This window comes from Drosophila ananassae, chromosome 2R, assembly GCF_017639315.1.
Source record: "Drosophila ananassae strain 14024-0371.13 chromosome 2R, ASM1763931v2, whole genome shotgun sequence".
NCBI classification, from domain to species: domain Eukaryota; kingdom Metazoa; phylum Arthropoda; class Insecta; order Diptera; family Drosophilidae; genus Drosophila; species Drosophila ananassae.
In genome coordinates, this window is record NC_057928.1 from 13383460 (window position 1) to 13406137 (window position 22678).

Sequence of the window (22678 nt, forward strand, 5' to 3'; positions counted from 1 at the left end):
AAAGGTGTTCTACTTAAGAATCCGATTTTAATTTTTAAAAATATAGCTCTTACTTGGGGCATATTATCCAAATTATGCATTCTTCAAAAAAATCCAAGAAAAATCTTTAAAATGTCCAAAAATCCGATGGAATATTCTATATTTTGGCCATTTTGGAGAGTGAGGTCCGAACTAAAAGATACAGCACTCTCGAGCCGCTGAACCGGATATTTGTTGATACTTTTGAAAACTTATTTACTGAGAACGAAAGCCCATTAGAAAGTTTGTTTACAAATGCATGGTTAAATTTTAAATTGTTGAACTTTATTTTTGTTGGCTTACATATATATACTTCAAAATTTTAGGCCCACTTGCGAAGGAAGTGTGGGAAATTGGTTTCGACATGAATAGAATTCACCATTTATATAAATTCATACGATCTGGTTGCATTTGCTGACCCTCCTCTGCTGCATATACCTCCCCTCCTTATTTTTAATCATCTTTTTTTGTATTTTTTAGTTTTTTTTTTTCACTTAACTTTAACTGGAACCGAGCGAAAGTAGAAAAAACATTCAAATCTTAAACATTAGCGTTAAATATTCGTTCGCTTAGGAATTCCGATATTGAAAGGGTGTAAGAGATTTTGATCAAATAGAACATACATATTAACCATATATATAAATGAAGCGACTTTGAGTCGCACCTTGGAGAAGCTTACGATAGTTTCAATTGTGTCTCATCTTTCGACATCTTTCATTTCTTGAATTTAGTTTACTTATGTTGTTACTTTCGTTTAACTGGTTGCTTGCATAAGTGCGTGCGTGTTTATGAATAGAGTGTATGTGTGTTTCAGTGTTTTGAAAATAAGTCATGTTTTTTTTTCTTTTTTAATGGATTGGCTGGCGATGGTGCATCCTGCCTGTCTAATCTTTGCAGGTGGACGTGTCCATGGGGCTGGCCGGCTGGATAAAAGCCGGTGCCGCCGAGCTGGGCGGATTGGTTGGAGTGAAGGCTGACAGCGACGAGTTGCTGCTGCTGTTGACCAGATTGCCGCTGGACGAGTTATTCAGACTGATGTTCATCAGATTGGACGACGACGATGAGGCGCTGGAGTTGCCAGTCAACTGGGAGAGCAGGCCACCGCCTGCCAGAAACGTGGAGCTGCCACCACCAACGCCAGCCGTGGTCATCGATCCGAGGCTTAGTCGTTCGCCGCCCAAATTCGATAGAAAGCCGCCAGCGGCATTCCCAGATCCAGATGCCGATGATGAGGAGACAGAGGCCGAGGAGCCACTGGGACCCATCATGCCCAGGAGCGGGTTTGTAGGGGTTAGCACGTTCGGTGCGGAAGTGTTTAGGCCCAACATGGGCGTTGGCAGTGCTGGCTTGATAAAGCGCTCGCTAGCACGACGATTCTACAATTAGGAGAGCATATTAGCACGCAACAAAAATTAAGCCAATCTAAGGCTCACTCACCACAATTTGTCCGCAGGCATAGCAGCGGTTCTGACCGGCCGTGCCTGGACTAAGTGGCCGGCTGCTGGAGGGGCTGTGGGAAACTGGACTACTAATGGTGCGCTGCCTTTGGGCGCTAACCGCCGATGCTGCTGCCGCCGCCACCGCCGCTGCAGCTGCTGCCGCTGTTCCCGACATCATGCTCTCGTTGTAGAAACGTTCCTCGTCCATTTCCAGCGAGGATTCCGACTCGGAGAGGTGACGGCAGAGCGCTTCACGGCGCTCGACTTCCTGTTTCAGTTTCCTCTGAAGGCGTGCGTTCTCCTCGCGAATGGACTTCTCCTCCAACGCAAACTGCTGCATCTTGATGGTGGTCTCCTTCTGGGCCGCGGCAAGATTAGCTCGCAGACGAAGAACCTCCGACCGTAGATTCTGGATGTGGGCACTCAAGCTAGTGGCCGTATCACCTCCATTCGCATGAGCATTGTTTGTAATGTCGCGCGGAGTGGTGGGATCCGAAACGGGTTGATCCAGCTTGATCTGCAGCGAGCGCTTCTCCGTTTCCAGCTTGTCCATTCGCTTCCACAGCTTGTTGACTAGTGCCTCTTGCTCCTGTTCGAGAGTGTTTTCCAATTCCACCATCTCACGGCGCAGTTGCTCCAGATTCGTTTGCTTGTTGTCCGTTTCGGCTTGCAGCTTCTCAATCTTGCGCATCAGCTTGTTAACGAGGCACTCCTGCTCCTGCTCGAGGGTCTGCTCGAGCTTGCACTTCTCCTGACGCAGCTGGTCCAGCTTGCGGGAGAGATCGTTGGTCAGACACTCCTCCTCGCGTTCGTAGTGATGCGCTAACGTCTCCTTTTCCTTTTTCAGCGCCTGGATCTTCTTCAGCAGAGTGTTCGAGATGTACTCTTCCTCCTGTTCGGCTTTTGCTTGCTGTGTTTTTAGGAAAAAGAAACATATTTTAAGTAAAGAAGGAAGAAGTATGTGTTTATACAGAAATGATACTAACAATGATAACGGAGGCCTGTTTGAGGCAACGATTCTCCTCCTGCACCACCTTACACTTGGTTTTAAAGGTGTCCAGCTCAGCTTTCAGCACTCTATTGAACGAAAACAAGCTTATGTTACATGGAATGGAATAATGTGTATCGCATTTGTTACTCACTTGTTCTGTTGGGTTAACGACTCGATTCGTTTCTGGAGCTGCTCCCTAGATACTGGGCTTGGAGGAAGCATGGTGCCTCCGTCCAATGAGCTCTCCGACTCGCAAGGACTCTCCATGTCTGGAAAATGAATGGGGAAACTGACCCATTGACGTCAGTCATTAAAATGCTTTCACTTTTAAAGCATATACAGTTTTACAAGTCAAGTCGAATAATGTATGCAACACTCTTAGCTATATGCGGGGCTGTTCTTTGTTGCTTTCCCCGTTTTTTTTTTACTTGGCGAACAAAGAATAAAGAGCTCGGTGGCTGCTGGCTGCTTTTTTGGCCCTGATCCTATAGAAAAGTTTAACCTTCAGCTGTGATTCGTGACTTTTGATTTGCATCTGGCTTGATGCATTTTCGGAAATCGATAGAAGGGCAAGGTCGGAGGTTGCCAGCACCACCCCCCCTAACCACCTCCCAGAGCCACCCAGCAACCACCCACTTCTACCACCACCCCCTACTGCTGCTGTTCCCTTGCCCTGTTCATCCTTATGTTTCATGCCGGTTCACAAAGTCTAGCTATGCTTTTTTAAATGATGAACTTTACCTGGATTTTGGTTCGGTTGGACTTCAAAAGACTTTTCCTCTTCCTGCTCCCTGCTACTGCTCCTCCTCGCCTCCTCTCCTTTCCTCGCGGCTCCGCTCCTCTCTGCGCTTCGCTGCTACTCCGCTCTGCTTCTTCAGCTTTTCACCTTCGCCCAGGTGAACACTTTGATTTCAATCGAACGATTAACTCGTGGCCAGTGGAGCTGGAGCGTCTGCTTTTAAGGGGAACAGAATGGCGTGCGAAACATTTTGCCCGATCGAAAGTAAAATGAATCAAATATCAAATTGCGAAAAATTGCAGTGCAGAAATGTGACCGTACACGGAGTAAAATGCCGAAAAAGCGCTCAGTGGAAACGCCGCAAGTTTTTGGTATTTTAAGATAGTGGCAAGATTTTACCAAGAATACTCAATTTAAAGTAAATTTTCCCCTATTAAGCTTTAAATAATATATTTAATTATCAAAACAATGTATCAAGAACATTAAATCAACTTTTTAGTATGTGATATAAAACATTTTTTTAAAGTGCAGATAGGAACTATCCGATATGGAAAATACTAAAAATAATTGGAAACCAAAAACTATCGATAGACATAAACTGGGGAGAACCGGCCGATAAAAAAAATATTAAAACTAACACGTGCAGCGCTAAACACCGTCTAATATATAAATTCGTCTTAATAAACGTCTTTAAGGATGGCCGACGACTCCGGCCAGGACAAGCGGAAGCAGCATCGTGCCCGGCAGTCCGGTGTAAAGGCGGACAAGAAAAAGGTGAAGGCAAAAAAAGATGGGAATCAAAAGGAGCCCGAACTCACCGCCCGCCAAAGAAATCCCAAGGCATTTGCAATCAATTCGGCCCAGCGAGCGGAGCGGAATTTCCGACGAAAGGAGGATATTACGGCCAAGAAGCAGCACATTCCGGTTGTGGACCAGACGCCGGATGAACCGCCTCCAGTTCTGATTGCCGTCGTGGGGCCGCCGAAGGTGGGAAAGACCACGGTGATCAAGAACCTCATCAAGAGCTTCACCCGCACCAATGTGACGGACATCAAGGGTCCTATTACAATTGTCACGTCTAAGAAGCGCCGCATCACGCTCTTGGAGTGCAATAACGATGTCAACTCCATGATCGACGTGGCCAAGTGTGCGGATCTGGTCCTGCTACTCTGCGACGCAAGCTATGGCTTCGAAATGGAGATCTTTGAGTTCCTCAACATATGCCAGGTGCATGGAATGCCCAAAATCATGGGTGTCCTCACTCACCTGGACATGATTAAGAATCCCAAGCAGCTGCGCAAAAGGAAGAAGGAACTGAAGCATCGTTTCTGGACAGAAGTTTATGACGGCGCCAAGTTGTTCTACCTCTCGGGACTAATTCATGGAGAGTATCTGAGGAATGAGATCAAGAACCTGGGACGCTTTATATCCGTCATGAAGTTTAGGCCGCTTCAGTGGCGTGGAGCACATAGTTACCTGTTGGTGGATCGTCTGGAGGATGTCACGAACACGGATAAAATTCGCAGGGATCCGAAATGCGATCGGGATGTTGTCCTTTATGGCTATGTACGAGGGGTGCCTTTGAAGCAGGAGCACATGGTGCATATAGCTGGCCTGGGCGATGCCCGTATTGATGAGCTGAGCACCATACCCGATCCTTGTCCCCTTCCCGGAACCGAGAAGAAGCGGAGCTTGCTGGAGAAGGAGCGCTTGCTCTATGCCCCGATGTCCGGAGTGGGCGGCATTGTTTACGACAAGGATGCAGTCTATATTGAGCTGCAGGGATCGCATTCCCACAAGGAGAAGGAGCAGACTGCCGAGGCGGCGGAGCAAGCAGAGCTTCTTGGCAAGCTCATCGACAAAAAGGCCACTCTGGACGAGCAAATGGAGCAGCAGGAGTTCCGTCTGTTTTCCGATGCCAAGCCGATAAAATCCCAGGACTTCCGCACCGATCAAGACGAGGATGAGGGCTCCTCCAGCGATGATGAGGATGAAGAGGCCGACGACTCTGGCCTGGATGCAGCGGACAGCGAGGAGGAGCAAGAAGAGTTTGGGGCGGATGATTGGCGCGGCGAAGATAGCGACGAGGAGGAGCAGGAGGATGACTCTGATGCCGGGTCATCGGGCGACGAGGAGTATCAGAGTCTTGGAGATGTCCAACTCGGCAATGATTCGGACTCCGACGACGAAGAGGCCCGCGTCCTGGCCAGCAACATGAGCTGGAAAACCAACCTGGCGGAAAAAGCCCGAGATGCCTTCCTGCAGCGCCACTCCGAGTCGAAGAATCTGATGCGCCTCGTCTATGGCGTCTACAACCAGAGCGAGAGGAGCAAAGAAGATGCCGAAGATGAAAATGAGGACTCTGAGGAGGAGCTAGGTGGTCTCTTCCGAGTGGCTGCCAAAAAGCAAAGCCAGCAGCAGAAGGACAAGGACATCAGGGACAAAGATGAGCGCTGCTTCTTTGAATATCACGGAGGTAAGTGGGGACTCAGTATTTCCTCTCAGTATACTATAATATATATATTTTAGATACCACCCGCGACTGGCTTTCTGAGGAGAACAAGGAGCTGATCAAGAACTGTTTCGTAACTGGAAAGTGGAAGGCCAGCGAGGATGCCGAGAATCTGCTGAAAATGGACGACATGAGTGATGCGGAGAGCGAGGTGTACGGCGATTTTGAGGATCTGGAAACGGGCACTCAAGTCAGCGGAAAACCAAAGTCACAGGATGGCGAGCAGTCCGAAGAAGAAGGCGCCAAGGCGGAGGATCCAGCAGCAGCCAAGAGGAAACTAACCCGGGTGGAGGAGGAAAACCTAACAAAGGCCGAACTGATGGCCAAGAAACTGAAGCTCAAAGCCAAGTTTGATGCCGAGTACGACAACAGTGGCGAGGGAAAAGGTGAAGAGGACACCGGACGCATCACGGGGGATCACGGCTTCTACGAAGATTTGAAAGCGGAGGCGCAGCGACAGAGCGAGCTGAACAAAAGTGAATTTGCTCACCTGGACAACGAGTTCCGCATCCAAATCGAGGGCTACCGACCAGGACTTTATGTGCGGCTTGGCTTCAAGCAGTTGCCCGCGGAATTCGTGGAGAACTTCGATCCCAGTTACCCGGTGTTGGTGGGCGCCCTGAACATGACCGAGGAGAATGTGGGTTATGTGAACTGCAAGGTAAAGAAGCATCGCTGGTACAAGAAGATTCTGAAAACCGGCGATCCTCTGATCATCTCGATGGGTTGGCGTCGATTCCAGACGGTGGCCATCTACGCCAAAGTGGAGGATAACTTCCGGCAGCGTTACCTGAAGTACACACCCAATCACGTTACCTGCAGCATGACTTTCTGGGGACCCATCACTCCGCAAAATACTGGTTTCCTGGCGCTGCAAACTGTGCGTCAGGATCAGGAGGAGATGCGACGATTGGGATTCCGTATCGCGGCTACTGGTTGCGTCACTGAGCTCGACAAATCCTCGCAGATCATGAAGAAACTGAAGCTGGTCGGTCATCCGTTCAAGGTCTACAAGAAGACTGCTTTCATCAAGGACATGTTCAACTCCTCCCTGGAGGTGGCCAAATTCGAAGGAGCTAAGATCAAGACAGTGTCCGGAATACGTGGTCAGATCAAGAAATCCCACCATACCCCCGAAGGATCGTATCGTGCCACTTTCGAGGATAAGATCCTACTCAGTGACATTGTATTCTGCCGCACCTGGTTCCGCGTGGAAGTGCCCAGGTTCTATGCGCCCGTGACCTCTCTGTTGCTGCCCCTGGACCAGAAGAGCCAGTGGCAGGGCATGAAGACGTTGGGTCAGCTGAAGCGAGAGCGGGATGTCCAGAACGCCGCCCAGCCGGACAGCATGTACACGACCATTGTGCGCAAGGAGAAGATCTTCCGGCCCCTCAACATCCCCAAGGCTCTGCAACGGGCCCTGCCCTACAAGGACAAGCCGAAATTCGGGCCGGAAAATCCCAAGGCGGCGCCCGAACGAGTGGCCGTGGTTAACTCACCGTATGAGCAGAAGGTGGCCAAGATGATGAAGATGATCGAGACGAACTACAAGGACAAGCGGCAGCGGGAGCGTCAGGATATGAAGAAGCGGATGAAGAACTTCCGCGAGAAAAAGCGCGAAAAGTTGGCGTCCAAGGAGCGCCGGCAGAAGGAGCTGCGCAAGAAGGTGTCCAGGGCCATTAGCAAGATGCGGGGGAAGCAGAATGCCTAATGTTTTAAACTATTGAGTTGTAAAAAATATTAAACATTTTACGTTTTTAAAAATAAGTAAAATAAAATTCACAAAAAATAATCTTCATGAACTGTTCCTAGCTTAGAAGTACCAGGCGAGTAAAGTGTTCCCAGTAGTCTGAAAACTATTCTCAGCTTCACTTAGCCAGATAGACGAGACACAAACCCCCATTAACTTGGAAAAAATTTTAAAAATATTTCTTAAATTACAAAACAGGAGGAGGCCACTAACAGATTATTTTCAATTAAAATTTACTCAACGCCCTTCGTGTTCCGACGTGGGAGCAACTGCAGCCACCACCGGAGCACCATACCTGCAATAGCTTGTCCAGTGGCTGCTGCAGTTGCTCCAACTGGACCGGAAGCACCGGGCTCTGCTTGAAAAATATATATATATATAACTCAACACCGCTTAGGTACTAACTTGAACTGGACAATATTTGGATTTTTTTGGAAACTAGAACGAACAGTGTGTGTGCTCTAGTCCTGGCTCTTGTTATCGTCGATCGTCTTGAGGGCCGCCAGAAGGGCATGCTTCCGGCTGCCGGTCATGTGGCCACTGGCCGCTGCACCACCGGCGATGCTGTTGCGTTTCTTGGACGCCGGATCGTCGCGCATGTTGCTGCTGCTGGCCTGACGGCAGAACGTCTTCAGGAAGCTCTCGCGCTCCTTGTAGTCATCGGAGATCTGCTTGCGAATGCTGGACATGTTCTCCTTGAGGCGCGGAGCACGGATACTGCTTTCCTGTGACTACAAATAAATGGCAAGGGCTAAGAAGGATTCTCTTTAGGTTGTCTTGTTATCTTACCTCATCGCTGCGCTGAGTTTGCTGGCCGTCAGTGCCATCGTCGTCCTCCTCGAGGAACTCCTCCAACAGATCACCCTCGCTACTCTTGGCATCCATGTAGTTGGCATAGTTAACCAGACTGGCATCGTTGACATTTTCGTCGCTGTTATCCTCCGGCTCCATTCCCTCCATCTTACTCATAATCCCGAAGGAATCCTCTTCATCATCCTCGCCAGCCGGCTCATAATCATCCTCGTAATCGTACTCCACGGACTTCAAAGACTGCTGCTTGCTCTTGCCCGTATTTGCGGACGACATCTTGGACAGAGTATCCGGATCGCGACGCTTGCTGGCCGGCAAGCTATCTGTCTTGGGTGGTGGCACCAGAACCGTAGCTCCTGATCCCAGCCTGCCGCGGCTGTTTTTTCCGGTGGCCAGTGGAGTCTTGCCCTGAGCCGAGAGCACTTGGCTCAATGTGGACCGGCTCTGGGTGTGGTTCATCTTGGCCGGGTTGGTGGCCGGCGGCAGGGTGAGTTTATTGCTCTTGCTACCGGTGGCCTGGCGCTCCGGCTGAGCCGGCGGAGAATTGGGCGCACTCTTGTCCTCTCCGTCATTGTTTTCGAAATCAAAGAATGACTCGGATTCCAGAACATCTGTTAAAGCGTTGAACTCGCACTGATTGTTCTTCTCGATCGCCTTGTCCAGCATCTCCAGAGACTTCTCCAGCTTGTCGATCTTATCCGGCTCCTCAGCCACCCCGCTCAGCTTGGTCCGGCGTCCTGAGGCCAGAGGGTTCACCTTATCGGTTCCAAGCTATTGGAATATTTGAAAAAAATAATTTCTCATATCTAGAATCCTATTTTATTTGCCAACTTACTGTGTACTCTTCGAGCTTGCGGTAGCCACTGACCTCCAGTTTGGCCTTTTCGAGTTTCAGCATCACCTCCTTGCACTTCTTCTGCTCGTTGAGAAGCTGCTGGCGGAAGTTCTTGGATTCCAGTTGCACTTTTCGTGCCATCAGCTTCATGTCGTTATCCTTTTCCTCCAGGCGCTGTTCCAGGGAGCGCAATTTCTCCTGTAGCTTTTGGCGCTCATCGAGATTTCTGCAAAAATATTTAAAAATTAATTTAGTAAGGAATAATTTGTAATAGAGGACACCCACTTGTCCTTGTTGAGCTGACTGTAGTGCTTGTTCTGGTCGCTCAGCGACAGGATAATGGCTTCCTTCTGCTTCAGCTTCTGCTCCAGGTCCTTGTTAATCGCCTGTAAGTTGCGATGCTTCGTCTGCCACACTCGGAGCTCCTCGGCATGGGAGTGGAGTAGCTGGGGCAGCTCTGCATTGTTGGACTCGTATTTGTTCAGTGCCGACGACTGGCGTTTGTGGAGGGTCCGGAGCATCCTGTTTTCATGGGCAAGATTCGCGATCTCCGCCTGGGCATCGGCCAGTTGATTCTGGAAAGTCTTGGCCCGCAGATTTCTGGCCGACATGACCCGCTGATGGATCTCGCTGTGGTTCTGAGTCACCATGTTGGGGCCACGGATATTCCCGCTGCCAGATCCCTTCATTGCGCCTCGATGGGCCGGCGCCTGTTTTCGTTGGTAGATCAAACTGGCCGATTCCCGGGAGCTGGCCGAGAACAGGCTCTCGCAGCTCTTGGCTGAAGCTCTGGAAGGAGGGGAGTAAACAAAAATTGAGTAAGCGGTTTGGAGCTGGGGGAGGAACTACTCACGCCATCAGATTGCTGGTCGCCGCGCGGGGTGCTGAGCTTAAGGAGGATGCCGGCTTGCGCGGCGATACCATCTAATGTCTTGCAAATCCTGTGATGTCTCCGGTAGAATTCTCAAACCGGAAGATTTGAAACCAGTAGACTTGCCGCTAATTTTTCAAATGCTATTTCGGATGTTCAGTGTAAAGAGAGAGAGCCGGTGCCAGGGGATGTCGAAATCGAACTGGAACTGAAAACCCTGAAAAGTACCTGCTGCTGTGGTTACGCTGTTTGATGTTTATTTATTGTTTGCTCGCCGACTGCTGCGTTGCCCCGTTGGGGGTTAAATCCACTCCAGTCTGGTCCTGGATCGGGGGCTCAGGCAATAGACCGTTACCATGGAGACAGCACCTGCCTATCGCTTATCGAATGGGGGAAGCCCACGTTTTAATATAGGCATGGGGTTTTTATTTAAATTTTGTAGCTGATTAAGTTCTTTGTCTTTTCAAAGGAGTTGAATTATTTAAAATTTAAATTTGAAATTGAAACCGTTAAATAAGTTTTCTGAATAAACTTATTTTGGTATTTTTCCACAGGCTTTTTTAGACCCTTGCACCAAATGGTATTTTTCATTCTTCCCTCGAGCGGTCACACTGCCCTTACCCTCGTGTTCGCCGACTTATTTTGAAAGAAAAATCCCGATTTTCGTGAATTTGGAGCGATTTAGCATACCTAGCTTGGGAAACGGTCCTTTTGGGGATCCAGCAGCGCAATGAGCACCGAATCGGCGAAGCCGGCCTTGAGCCAGGAGGCCATTGTGGCCCAGTTCCAACAGCTGCGGAACGAGCAGCGCAACTTGGCCAACAGTCTAAACACCCTGGAAATGGATTTGCGGGAGCACAAGTGAGTCACCAATGGTCGATAAATGGTCATTGGGAGTGATTCAATGAAAGCAAAACCAAATGGTTACTTAAAAGTTGTTTAAATATCGTAATAACACACAATTTCTTACCCGCAGAACTGTGATAGAAACCCTGGAGTCGGCGGATCCGGAGCGTAAGTGCTTCCGTCTGATTGGCGGTGTCCTCTGCGAACGGACTGTTAAGGAGGTCCTTCCGCAGCTGGTGGAGAACAAGGACTTTATTGCCAAAACCATCACCATGGTCACAGATGACCTGAGCAAAAAAGGAAGCGAATTGAACAAGTTCAAGGAGGATCACAACATCAAGATCCGGGGCGAACACCTTGGAACTGAGGGATCAAAGGGTTCGGATGCTGCGGAGAAGGCGGAGAACCGTAACGTCCTGGTCTCTAACTAGGAATAGGCACTTCTCCTCCGCCCCACGCCACACGCCGATAAGTGCACCGTATTTATTGTGTCTTTGTGAAGAGGAGAGGGAACTCTGCCAGGATTCGCGAACAATAATCCGCGATAACGGAACAGTTCTGATGTTGTATGTAATACTAGCTGTAAGGCGCAGTTCACGACACACCCAACAAAAATGGCACCAACACATCCAATCCCATCTCCACTTCCCTCATTTAACATAACCCCCTCTGGCTACGAAATTAAATCAAACCTCAAACTTGAACTTCTGTAAACGGAAACGCTAGACTTGTTATTTTGTTATTTCTGTTGAAGAGCCATTGACTGAAAAGATTGTTAGTTTGGAGAATAGAAATGCTCTTTAATCCCTGCTTACAATAACCATATTGGAGTGTTTCTTAAAAGTAATTAGTTTTCCAATTCAAAGCCATCTTGAATTAGTTTTCCAACCTCAACCAATCCATTCAGTCAGTGTAGCTTCATTCGATGTCTGGTTGAGTGGCCTCCTCCCGATGGAAGTCTCTTTTGCCGCCGGATTTGCTTAGTAGTCGGATGTTGGTAATGCAGATGTCGTGAGACACGGCCTTGCACATGTCGTACACCGTCAGGGCAGCGATGGAGACAGCTGTCAGAGCTTCCATCTCCACGCCCGTTTGACCCGAGCAGCGTACGGATGCTTTTAGGTGAACGGATTGAGTGCTCTTCTGTAGAACGGCCTGAACTTTGACGGAGGATAAGCTGATGTTGTGGCACAAGGGTATGAGTTCTGAGGTGCGTTTGGCTCCCATGATGCCTGCCAGCTGGGCGACCGTTAAGACATCGCCTTTGGCCAATTCGTTGGCTGCTATTAACTGGGTTAACTGCTCGCCCACTCGGACAGTGGCCTCTGCTTGGGCTAGTCTTGTGGTTGACGCCTTTCCGCCCACATCCACCATTTGGGCCTTGCCTTGGGCATTGACGTGGGTCAGGTGACTGCCGTTGCGGATCTGCAGCCTGGCAGGATGAGTCATTTGATGAAGTAATAGATGAGGATGATACGGAACTGCACCTGCAACGGGAGAGAGGATGGAGAGTGTGGTGTGTCTACTAGCCGCCAATGAGGATCATGGGCCGGTTCTCCATCTGCGACAGGTTGAGCATGCCTGCGAAGGAGGACCAAGTTCTGAGAACCATCTGGATATACAGTTTAGGGATGTTACCACTCACCTGCATGCTGCTTCTTTTTGCGCTGAACTGCCGCCGCAATGAAATCCACCAGCTGATCCTCGGTGACGTCCTTCCTGCGCATGGCGTCTCTCAAGGAGAACTCCTTGTTCCCGAACAGGCAAACCTTTATGTTCCCATCGGCTGTGAGTCGTAATCTGTTGCAGGTTCCACAAAAGTGTTCCGTCATGGAGGTTATGAAGCCCACTTGACCCTTAAAGCCAGGCACGGCATAGGCTTTGGACGTATCATTGGGTCCATTGGGCAGAGCTTGAAAGTCTGGCCATCTTTTACGGATTGCGGTCACCGTGTCCTTGTAGCAAATGAGCCGTTCCGTGTGCCACTTGTTTCCGGAGAAGGGCATGTACTCTATGAACCTCACATCCACCGGACGATCCTTGGTGAACTCCACAAAATCGCAGATCTCGTCCTCATTGAAGTCCCGCATAAGAACACAGTTCACTTTGGGCGTATAGCCCAACTGGACCGCCAAATCAATGCCAGCTATCACCCGCTCCCAGCCCTTTCGTCGGGTGATCTTCTCGAATCGATCTTTTTTCAGGGTGTCCAAGCTAATGTTCAAGGAGTCCAGCCCGGCTCTTTGAAGCGGCAACAGTAGCCGGGTCAGAACCAGGCCATTGGTGGTGATGCCAACATGTTCCAGCTGCGGCAGGGCCTTCATTTGTGCCACTATATCCACTATGTCTCGGCGGACAGTGGGTTCGCCTCCGGTCAGACGAATCTTGCGCACTCCTTGCTCCACGAATATCCGTGCCAGGCGTAGGACTTCCTCGGTGGTCAGCAGATTCGCCTTGGGTTGCAGGGGAACTCCCTCAGCGGGCATGCAGTAATCACCTGGAATTGGAATATTGCGTGTTAGCTCTGTGTAATAAAGTTCACCCTAAGAATGTTATCAATTATTTCAGAAATAATGTTTGTTTTAATTTTTTATAAAAGTTCAAAGAACCTTATTTTAAACTTAGATAACTTGTTTTTTAGTTGATATATAAACTTTATATAATTTATATTTTGTTTTTATTGACCTTTTATTATCACATTGGAAATTTTTGAATGGAATATTCTAGAATATATTTGGAAAATATTGGTTTAAACAACTTATTCCAGCAAATAAACGAGGTGTCTGCAAAATAATTCACTTCAATTCAATCCCTTTATTAAATTAGAACATTTACACTAATTCAAGTAAATTAAAGGTCAAATATAGTAACTGAAAGACTATTTTTCTAACCATTATTGTAAGTACATGTGTCTGACACGAATTTCGCAACAAAATTCAATCAAGGTAGGAATCCACTTCAGGGCCAGAATTATCAGAAATATTTATAGTAATAATGGGGTGCCACTGATAAGGTTGAAAAAATGAACAAAACTATTGTGGTAGGATGGAGGATGGAATGGAACTTACATCTCAGGTTGCAGCGTTCGGTGAGGGAGATCCTCAGGTAGGTGTGGTGCCGGCCAAATGTGTCCGTCAACGGTGAGTTCTGCGAAAATACAGGCTATAGAAATCGAATTTGGAGAAGGGGTGATCTAAATATCCACTTACTTTTAGCTGATCCACCTGTTGGATCGGTTTCTCCGGCTCCAGTGCCGCAGTCTGTGCCAGCTTCAGGTAACCGGTTGTGGCCTTCTGCCGGACACCTGCTCCTCCTCCCCCCAAGAGCTCCCTGTTTTCCTGCCGCAGCACCGTCTGAATCGCGTGTCTCGCCAGTAGCCGCATTTTGGTTTTATTATTGCTTGATTGATGTGCTCTCGGCTAAAATGTGTTCCAAGCGAATGAAATTGAATGGACTTACGTAAACCGCCGGTCTGCGGGGGGCTGGGATGGGTAATCGCCGGGAATCAAGTATCACTCGAGCGGTGAAAACATACCGATTTCGGACAGCTCCCTCTGATAAGCAATTACATATGCTCCGCACCACGCCGTTCTATAATACCGCAGTCCGATTCCGACCGAACCCGGCGAGTGTTGTTTATAAAATAAAAAATAAACTTGGCGATCATCTGGCCGAGCTTCTAACGCAGCTTTCGCCAAAGCTTTTTAAATAAAAATACGGCGAACTTTTCTAATAATTGCTGAGCACTTCCACCAAACTGGGGAGCAACAGTGTGCAGTCCACAGAGCTTTGACCTCCGGATTAATCGGAAAATGCTTACCTAAGTGGAGGAGTATATAAATTTAACGCTGCATTGCACGTTTTAGGTTTAAAACTTATTTTCAAATTTAAATTATGTTCACCACCATAAATTATTGGCGAAAATAAAGCTTTTTCAGTGGCTTAAATTGGCCTTTCATGCAGTTTTCATAGTTTTTGAAGGAGATGCCCCATAAAATTTGCAAAAAAAAAAAAAAAAATAATTTTCACCCATATTTTGATGCAGATTGATGGAGAATCGATCTAAAAATCGTTTAAGGTATCCCGCTTGGGGATCGGATGATTATTAGCCAAGATATAGCCTTCGCAGTGGCTCATATTGGCCTTCCTGCTGTTTTTATAGTTTTCGAAGGGGATGCCCCACAAGATTTGACAAAAAATCTAAAAAATAATTTTGATCCAGATTTTGATGCAGGTTGATGGAGAATCGATCTACAAATTGTTTAAGGTATCCCGCTCAGAGATCGGATGAGTATTGGCCAAGATATAGCCTTCGCAGTGGCTCATATTGGCCTTCCTGCTGTTTTTATAGTTTTCGAAGGGGATGCCCCACAAAATTTGACAAAAAATCTAAAAAAAAATTTTGATCCAGATTTTGATGTAGGTTGATGGAGAATCAATCTACAAATCGTTTAAGGTATCCCGCTTAGGGATCGGATGAGTATTGGCCAAGATATAGCCTTCGCAGTGGCTCATATTGGCCTTCCTGCTGTTTTTATAGTTTTCGAAGGGGATGCCCCACAAGATTTGACAAAAAATCTAAAAAATAATTTTGATCCAGATTTTGATGCAGGTTGATGGAGAATCGATCTACAAATTGTTTAAGGTACCCCGCTCAGAGATCGGATGAGTATTGGCCAAGATATAGCCTTCGCAGTGGCTCATATTGGCCTTCCTGCTGTTTTTATAGTTTTCGAAGGGGATGCCCCACAAGATTTGACAAAAAATCTAAAAAATAATTTTGATCCCGATTTTGATGCAGATTGATGGAGAATCGATCTAGAAATCGTTTAAGGTATCCCGCTCAGAGATCGGATGAGTATTGGCCAAGATATAGCCTTCGCAGTGGCTCATATGGGCCTTCCATGCTGTTTTTATAGTTTTCGAAGGGGATGCCCCACAAAATTTGACAAAAAATCTAAAAAATTATTTTGTTCCAGAACCAGAAAATCGATCTACAAATCGTTTAAGGTATCCCGGAGAATCCATTTAAAAATGGCTTAGGCATCCCGCGATGGGGGCGTTATTTACGACCACAAATTAGGAGCCAGTAGGTGGACTTCAACATGTTTGTAGCTGTTTAAAGCACATTATTTATCAGTATAAATTATACCGTTTAGCATTTACTAATTATTTTTGAATTTCAATGCATAAAAAAACAAAAATAAAATGTAAAAAAAAAGTTCCGTCCTCCTCGATTCTCATAAGTTGTACCTAATCAGCTACAAAAATAAAAAAAATTATATTAAAAATAAATAATATTTAAATAAAAATTTAATTAAATTAAGAAATAATACCGCCCTCCTCCTCGCTTCTCATAAGTTGTACCTAATCAGCTACAGAATTTAAATACAAATTTCACAAAAAATATAAAAAAATAATCTGTATCCATATTTTTTAGCAGATTGGTGGAGAATTTATCTAGAAGCCCTTTGAGAATGGGATTGAGGTCTTCGACTCTAAACACGGTTAGATGTGGGTCCTAAAAAGAACTTGGATCATAAGTTTTTTGTGGTTAAACATAACTTATAAATAGTTATGGATTTATGTTATTTAAGTATTGCATTTTAGGGTCATTGCTTTTCGTTTCGTGTATGTAAAATCGGAATATTAATTGAAATGCAAGTGATTTTTCATCTGCTCTAAGCTAAGCGCGGCATGGAAAATTTGCATTTAGATAGCAGTTGGTCTTATCATTTGTAAGTACCATAAATTTTCCACATGGCTGGGCCGACAAGTTTTCCATTCCATAATTAATTGAGAGTGTTAAGAGCTTTTCAATAAATAAATATGTGTACCAATAGCAGCAGGTGTTGGAGCGGGCGTGCGTTCAAACGATTTGTGTACATTAATTACAGCCTTACAACTTGCAACTGGCAGCATCCATTTGGGTCTTTAAAAGCCAATCAATTGGCGGTTCGACGGTGTCATAAATTTCAATGGTCGCTCATCAGGCGAAAGGAAAACCCCCTTGGAAAAAAGCAGGGGCGTCGAGCCGCAGATAAGCATCCACTTGTCACATCACTCATATTTGCGAGACGTCAACGAGGAATTGCATTGTCGTCTGTGGAAATTTGCAACTTATGTACATATGTCCATCATGCCAATTGACCCTCCCGTCCGGACCAGCCTCAATTTCCCAGGCCTTCACAAGTGCCAAATGCCAAACACAATAAAACTTTAACAGCTAGAATTTTATGATCGGTTTTTTCTCTAATTTTTTTTCTGTCCAAATTGTCAATTGTGTGCGGCAAGTTGATTGCATTTTACGACCGACAACCGGACAACCGGACAACCATCCATGGCAGCATAATTACAGATGGGCCTGATCTGTTTTTCCCAAGAACAATTGTGCAAACACAAACTACTAAGTGGGCCGCATTTCAAATCGTGCTCAGTCAGCATTTTAATTTCAGTCTGATTGAGCTGAATGAGGTTCGGAGACTTGGATACTTGGAGCAGCAGCAGCAGAAGTGTGTGCCGGCGATGCCCAGACGGCGATAATTCTCGTGGGGGCAGCCATCAGGCATCATCGCACCGCCATCGATCGAGCTGACTCGGTGGGGTTTTGATGGTGTGTGGTCTCCAACATTTGTCTGGCCGACAGCCGGAGGGCAGCCGTTTACTGGCAGGAGATTATGTGATTGGAATATTGACAATTAGACGCTTACAAATTGATTTACTTGTAATTTTTTTGGCGCCCCTCAGGGGGAAATTCGCTCGTTAAAAGTTGCTAATTGATGTCGATCTACACAGGCCATTATAACAAACAAATAGGGATCATTGTGCGAGGGTCGACAAAACAAGGAGATAATTAAAAACGAAAAAAATTACAAAAAATAATTTGTCAGAAGTGGGATTCGAACCCACGCCTACAGAGTAGACTGCGACCTGAACGCAGCGCCTTAGACCACTCGGCCATCCTGACTCTTGAAATCGGGCCGACCTAACAAGATTTTCGGTTCACATAAACATTTTTTATATTAGTATATAGAAGATAAAATACTTAAAAATAATAACTGTTTAAGTAAAATAAAAGTAAAAACAAAACTTAAAAAAATAAAAAAAAAGGTTTGTCAGAAGTGGGATTCGAACCCACGCCTACAGAGTAGACTGCGACCTGAACGCAGCGCCTTAGACCACTCGGCCATCCTGACTGTTAAAGTAGCGAGTGCCATAATTTTCACTGCTACAAACTTAATTATTTTTAGAAAAAAAAGGTAATTTTTGCATGGAAAGTAGAATTTTTTATATTTAATTAATTAATTATAATTAAGAAAATGAAGAAAAGTAAAAAAAAATCTTGTCAGAAGTGGGATTCGAACCCACGCCTACAGAGTAGACTGCGACCTGAACGCAGCGCCTTAGACCACTCGGCCATCCTGACTGTTAAAGTAGCGAGTGCCATAATTTTCACTGCTACAAACTTAATTATTTTTAGAAAAAAAAGGTAATTTTTGCATGGAAAGTAGAATTTTTTATATTTAATTAATTAATTATAATTAAGAAAATGAAGAAAAGTAAAAAAAATCTTGTCAGAAGTGGGATTCGAACCCACGCCTACAGAGTAGACTGCGACCTGAACGCAGCGCCTTAGACCACTCGGCCATCCTGACTGCTGCCGGACGTGTGTCAAAAGAGCATTCCGATTCGCTGGCATTGTTAATGGGCGACATATCAAGCATACGCCCCGTATTACACATGCTGGCCGCTCACTCTTAATAACACTTTGAACTTGGCTGCCTACACAGGCGAGAAACACAAAAACCATTCCAGGTGAGTTATTGTAATCGGCGGCCCAAAGGCAACGACAAATTGCCGCTCGTCGCGTCATGGAGAGGTGTGTTTCGAACAAGACATGAAATCAACATGCAGTTGATGGAAATGATAATAAAAAGCGGGCCAAATCAGGTCAACGTCATACATCACACACCGTGCAGATTGGCGAGTGTCACTTTTTTTATATTATTCGATTTATTTTGCAACAAATGGCAGCTAACAAAACACCGATATTCATCAGAAAAAAGAAGGAGAGCGGGCAGTCGATGCCAAGGAAGTCCAATAATTAAGTTGTAGTTTTTGGCCAAAAACTAAATGGCGACTGCCAAATGCCAACTATCCGGATCCGGAGTCGGAGTTGGAGGCCCAGCTTGACATTTCACACGCAGCTGCAGTAGCTGTCGGATCGGTTGTTGTTGCTGGTATCTCACGCACTTTCAATGCATTTCAATTAGTTTGGGGCCAGAGCCGCTCGCTCCACTTTGACTTTGAGTGCCACTGCCTCGAGCAGTGGATATTTTCCATTTTTATAGACTGATGGCAGACACTTGATAGTCTCACAAGTGCGTATGTTAATCGGCCCGACCTGACAGCCCAAGTTAATTAAAGTTAACGCGATGCAGTAGGAGACTAGGAGACAGCCACCCAGCATACATAATTCCTATTAATTTGTTCGTTAGAACGACCAGGCCAGACCAGACCAGATCAGACCATAGCAGCCCCTTCAATGACTACCTCAAGCTGATAGCCTGATGGCTGATGCTTGATGGCAATTGCATTCATTATGATTAATGATTCCGGAGCACCAGAACATACTTCTCCAATCGCCAAACCAAACCAAACCAAACCACAGTGTGACCCACTTTGGGGTCCCAACTCGAAATAGAATTAGCAAATGGCCCGAATGTCAATCAGGAGTCATCAATCAAAATTTGTGCTACTGTCAACTCGATCACAATACAAATATAAATAATCGCTACCCAGCGGGAGGGGAGCTGCAACAGTTGGGTGCAGCTGAAATATTTAACTGGAGGTTGTAAATTACCATAACAATAATTCTGGTTAGCTATAGATGTGGGTCAACAATGGAAAATCCCCTCCCGGCCAAAAGCCATAGCCATAGCCATAGCCCACTGTTGTCAGTGGAGTTGTTAACACAGCCGCACAAAGGTCAGAATGCGAGGCTACTTTTTAACTTTTATTTGAATCTGATTCTGAATCTAAATCAGACGTACTTCGGATTAAGTTATCTCGAATCAAGTGCCAGATTACCTTGGTCTCGTCTTTGTAGAACAAATCGATTAATGAAGACATTGTCTGGTTCTCAAAGATTTAATCTGGCTCTGGCTCTGGTGGGTTGGGGATGCAGTTGCTTAAATTATTTTCCTCTGGTTCCTAATGATAAATGGCCGTTCTAAAACACAGACAGCCTAAACGACATACATTTTTGTTAGCTTTGATTTATGGAGTTAGTTTCGTAATTACATTCATATTTAAATTTTGCTTTCAATAGAGAAATAGATTTATTTGATATTTATTTGCCTTTCAACAAAAGAGAGTTTTTTTTTGCGCTGCATGGGGCGCTGCCGCATAAGATACGGCGGCAATCGATCCGAGATAGAGTAAGGTTAGAAGTAGGGAAAGTTTTAGTTTTAAACAGATAACTATAGATTATTTTTTATTTAAAAAGGTGAAATAGTGAACTAATAAAAAATGTATTAATTTTATTCCTGTTTAAAAATATTTAGAAAAATAATAAACATGTGGCTCCCCTTTCTGAAACATTATTCCTCCCTCAATTATAATATATTACCAATATCTAACAGATAATAAATCACCTTGTCCATTAAATTTGATGCAAAACATTCGCAATTTTTCAACTTCAATTAATTTTGAAATCAGCAAGAATAACTCTCAATTTTGTTTCAATTATTGTTCGATTGATCCAACTCCATCGATCTGAAGTCAATGCTCCTTTTCAAGTTCAAAGTCAAAAAAAAGACGCTAAAAAATATAAACAAAATATTAAGGAGGGGTCCGGTGTCTAAGCGAACTGAAGACTTCGCAGAGCATTAATCAATATTCCCTCCGGTTTATTTTTATTTTTGCTCTGGCTATTTTGTCGCGACACTTTTCAGCCAAATTTGTACAAAGTTAATTAACAGGTTTCATTGTCTTGGCTTTTGGCGGCTCAAACGCATATTTCTTTTTTTTTTTTTTTGTGTTTTTCGCATTTTGTTGCTTAGTTTGTTTTTTATGGCCGCAATAAAGCAAAATATCGCGGGGGCGTATGCGCGACGGGCGAGAAAGCACTTCAATACGAAGCTGCACAACAAAAAGCCTGTTATAGAAGACACTTAATTAAACATGCAATTTGTATCTCTTCAATATTTGACTATCTATCTTCGGGATACGTTTCCAAAAAATTTTTGTTTTTGCACTGCACGTGCAACGGTACAAATTTGTTTGTATATTTGTGTTGGCCCTCGCCCACGCACTCTCTCGCCCGCTCTCTTGCTCTCTCTGTGGCGCTCTCTGAGTTCGATAATGGAAGCCCTCTCGCCAAACTCTCACGCCCTCTCTCAGTTGCTCCCACGATCGCACAGTGGGCAAAATAATATGTTTTTAATTATTAATTACTAGAAAAGTACCTAAATATATATATATTTTTTTTTTAAATAGGACTATCAATCTAATTTCTATAAAACTTTTTAAATATTTTAAAAATACGTTTAGTTATTTTATACTTGGCTTGGCTTTATGAATAAACAGAAGCTATATGTGATAAATAATTATATTTTATTAAAAATTAATTCCCAAACCGGAGAACTACTTCCCATTGTGGATCGGCTGGCTTTTGTGGCGCTGCTCTGGCACTGCCCGCTGCATTCAGTCGGCGACGGCGTCGCAGTCAACATCGAGCGGTAAACGGTAAATAAAAGCCAGCACTCGTCGCTTTGGTGCGTCGCTTTGTTTTTGTGGAAACAACTTTAGTTTGCTACCGAAGATTATATTAAATAGTGTTTAGTAATGTGAAAACAAAAAAAAATATAAGAAATTTTGAAAAATCCCAACCGGCCGTGCAATTACGAAATTCCCTGTGTGTGTGTGTTGTGTGATATTTGTGCGTTTTAATTTTGGCTGCGCTTCCATGTGTGCGTCTATAAATACGCCAGCAACAAAAGGCGAAAAACCCGACTAAAAAGCAAAAAGGCCGAAATGCTAAATATGAAATATCATCAGCATAACTGACGGGTTGATTGACTTGAAGGAATTTGGTGTGTGTGAGTGAATCCCCTTGAGAGATAACCCGAAAACAAAATCCAGCAGCCGCAGACGCATCCGCGCAGCTTCCGTTGCTTCCCAGCCTTATCTTCCGACGCGATTTCGATCGCTTGTGAAACGCTCCAAGTTGCATCGTCTGCTGTAAGTTGCACATCTTCTGCCACAAACATACTTTAAAAATCCAATGTGTATATATATATATAGTTGGAAATGTGTATTTTTTTCTGCAGAGTCATAAACTTCGTAAGTGTACACATTTTGGGGATTTTTTTTGGGGGCTTTATTTGGGCTGTACTCACGTCAATTCAACGCCTATAAAAATGCACATAAAAGTCAAGTCAATCAATGAAAGGGCATCGGATAAATTACCCAAAAAAACAACAAGGGGAAAAACAACAAAGAAACAAGTAATTTAAATGTTAAACAGACAGACAGCGGAGGCGCCATGAGTTATCACCTCCCATGCCGGGGGATTGGCAGTTGGAATGGCTTTAATTTATCTTCGCCAAAAGTTTATTAAATTCTAATTAAATTCCCCCCACAAATCGCCGCTGCCACTGTGATTTTCCGTTTTTCCATAAAACCAAAACAGACGACACCCACACATTAAAATGTATACGAAAACGGGTATTTGGAAATCTATTTGTTCGAGCCGCAATGGAGCCTCTCGGCCGCAGATACGGAATTTGGCAATTCCGGGAAGCGTATGTTCCATTCGCATAACCAGCCTGCCGCCTGCGTTCTTTCTCCTTTGCCCCAAACAA

At 45.3% G+C, this 22678-nt stretch overlaps 6 protein-coding genes and 4 non-coding genes across 14 annotated transcripts in view; 3 read left to right on the forward strand and 7 right to left on the reverse strand.

Moving 5' to 3' along the window:
* Positions 1–281: 281 nt before the first annotated feature.
* Positions 282–3530, reverse strand: LOC6493360 (coiled-coil domain-containing protein 6). Of its 2 annotated transcripts, none has more exons than XM_001957560.4 (5): positions 3190–3530; positions 2600–2717; positions 2444–2534; positions 1456–2367; positions 282–1394 (listed from the first exon to the last, which is right to left on the reverse strand). In XM_001957560.4, exons 2-5 carry the CDS (start codon positions 2713–2715, stop codon positions 903–905), a joined length of 1611 nt encoding a protein of 536 aa, XP_001957596.1. In that variant the 5' UTR covers positions 2716–2717; positions 3190–3530; the 3' UTR covers positions 282–902. The 2 variants fall into 2 exon arrangements, with proteins under 2 accessions (XP_001957596.1, XP_014764348.1); XM_014908862.3 differs by having other exon boundaries at positions 2600–2737.
* Positions 3531–3779: 249 nt separating this feature from the next.
* LOC6506586 (ribosome biogenesis protein BMS1 homolog) lies at positions 3780–7484 on the forward strand. Its single transcript, XM_001957559.4, has 2 exons — positions 3780–5663; positions 5717–7484. The coding sequence occupies exons 1-2, from the start codon at positions 3884–3886 to the stop codon at positions 7408–7410; spliced, it is 3474 nt and encodes a 1157-aa protein (XP_001957595.1). The 5' UTR covers positions 3780–3883; the 3' UTR covers positions 7411–7484.
* A 181-nt stretch (positions 7485–7665) lies between these two features.
* On the reverse strand, positions 7666–10237 carry LOC6493359 (lebercilin-like protein). Its single transcript, XM_001957558.4, has 5 exons — positions 9948–10237; positions 9380–9883; positions 9095–9320; positions 8239–9030; positions 7666–8180 (listed from the first exon to the last, which is right to left on the reverse strand). Exons 1-5 carry the CDS (start codon positions 10016–10018, stop codon positions 7911–7913), a joined length of 1863 nt encoding a protein of 620 aa, XP_001957594.2. The 5' UTR covers positions 10019–10237; the 3' UTR covers positions 7666–7910.
* Positions 10238–10552: 315 nt separating this feature from the next.
* LOC6506587 (probable prefoldin subunit 2) lies at positions 10553–11531 on the forward strand. Its single transcript, XM_001957557.4, has 2 exons — positions 10553–10826; positions 10942–11531. Exons 1-2 carry the CDS (start codon positions 10696–10698, stop codon positions 11240–11242), a joined length of 432 nt encoding a protein of 143 aa, XP_001957593.1. The 5' UTR covers positions 10553–10695; the 3' UTR covers positions 11243–11531.
* Positions 11532–11590: 59 nt separating this feature from the next.
* LOC6493358 (molybdenum cofactor biosynthesis protein 1) lies at positions 11591–14472 on the reverse strand. 2 transcript variants are annotated; one of them, XM_014908860.3, is made up of 5 exons: positions 14347–14472; positions 14021–14230; positions 13880–13958; positions 12457–13308; positions 11591–12298 (listed from the first exon to the last, which is right to left on the reverse strand). In XM_014908860.3, exons 2-5 carry the CDS (start codon positions 14192–14194, stop codon positions 11730–11732), a joined length of 1674 nt encoding a protein of 557 aa, XP_014764346.1. In that variant the 5' UTR covers positions 14195–14230; positions 14347–14472; the 3' UTR covers positions 11591–11729. The 2 variants fall into 2 exon arrangements, with proteins under 2 accessions (XP_014764346.1, XP_032309750.1); XM_032453859.2 differs by having other exon boundaries at positions 11591–12392; positions 14021–14459.
* A 3223-nt stretch (positions 14473–17695) lies between these two features.
* Positions 17696–17778, reverse strand: Trnal-cag. Its single transcript has one exon. It is a non-coding gene; the product is annotated as a tRNA-Leu (tRNA).
* A 146-nt stretch (positions 17779–17924) lies between these two features.
* Trnal-cag lies at positions 17925–18007 on the reverse strand. Its single transcript has one exon. It is a non-coding gene; the product is annotated as a tRNA-Leu (tRNA).
* Positions 18008–18154: 147 nt separating this feature from the next.
* Trnal-cag lies at positions 18155–18237 on the reverse strand. Its single transcript has one exon. It is a non-coding gene; the product is annotated as a tRNA-Leu (tRNA).
* Positions 18238–18383: 146 nt separating this feature from the next.
* Positions 18384–18466, reverse strand: Trnal-cag. The gene has a single exon. It is a non-coding gene; the product is annotated as a tRNA-Leu (tRNA).
* Positions 18467–21509: 3043 nt separating this feature from the next.
* Positions 21510–22678, forward strand: part of LOC6506590 (NAD(+) hydrolase sarm1) — a 45903-nt gene continuing 44734 nt past the window's right edge. For 2 of the 3 annotated variants that reach the window (XM_044714567.1, XM_014909348.3), the window contains exon 1: positions 21512–22055. The gene's annotated coding sequence lies outside the window, so the exon portion shown is untranslated. Of the gene's footprint in view, positions 22056–22678 lie in introns of all 3 variants that reach the window. The other variant, XM_032453596.2, reaches the window with a different exon arrangement.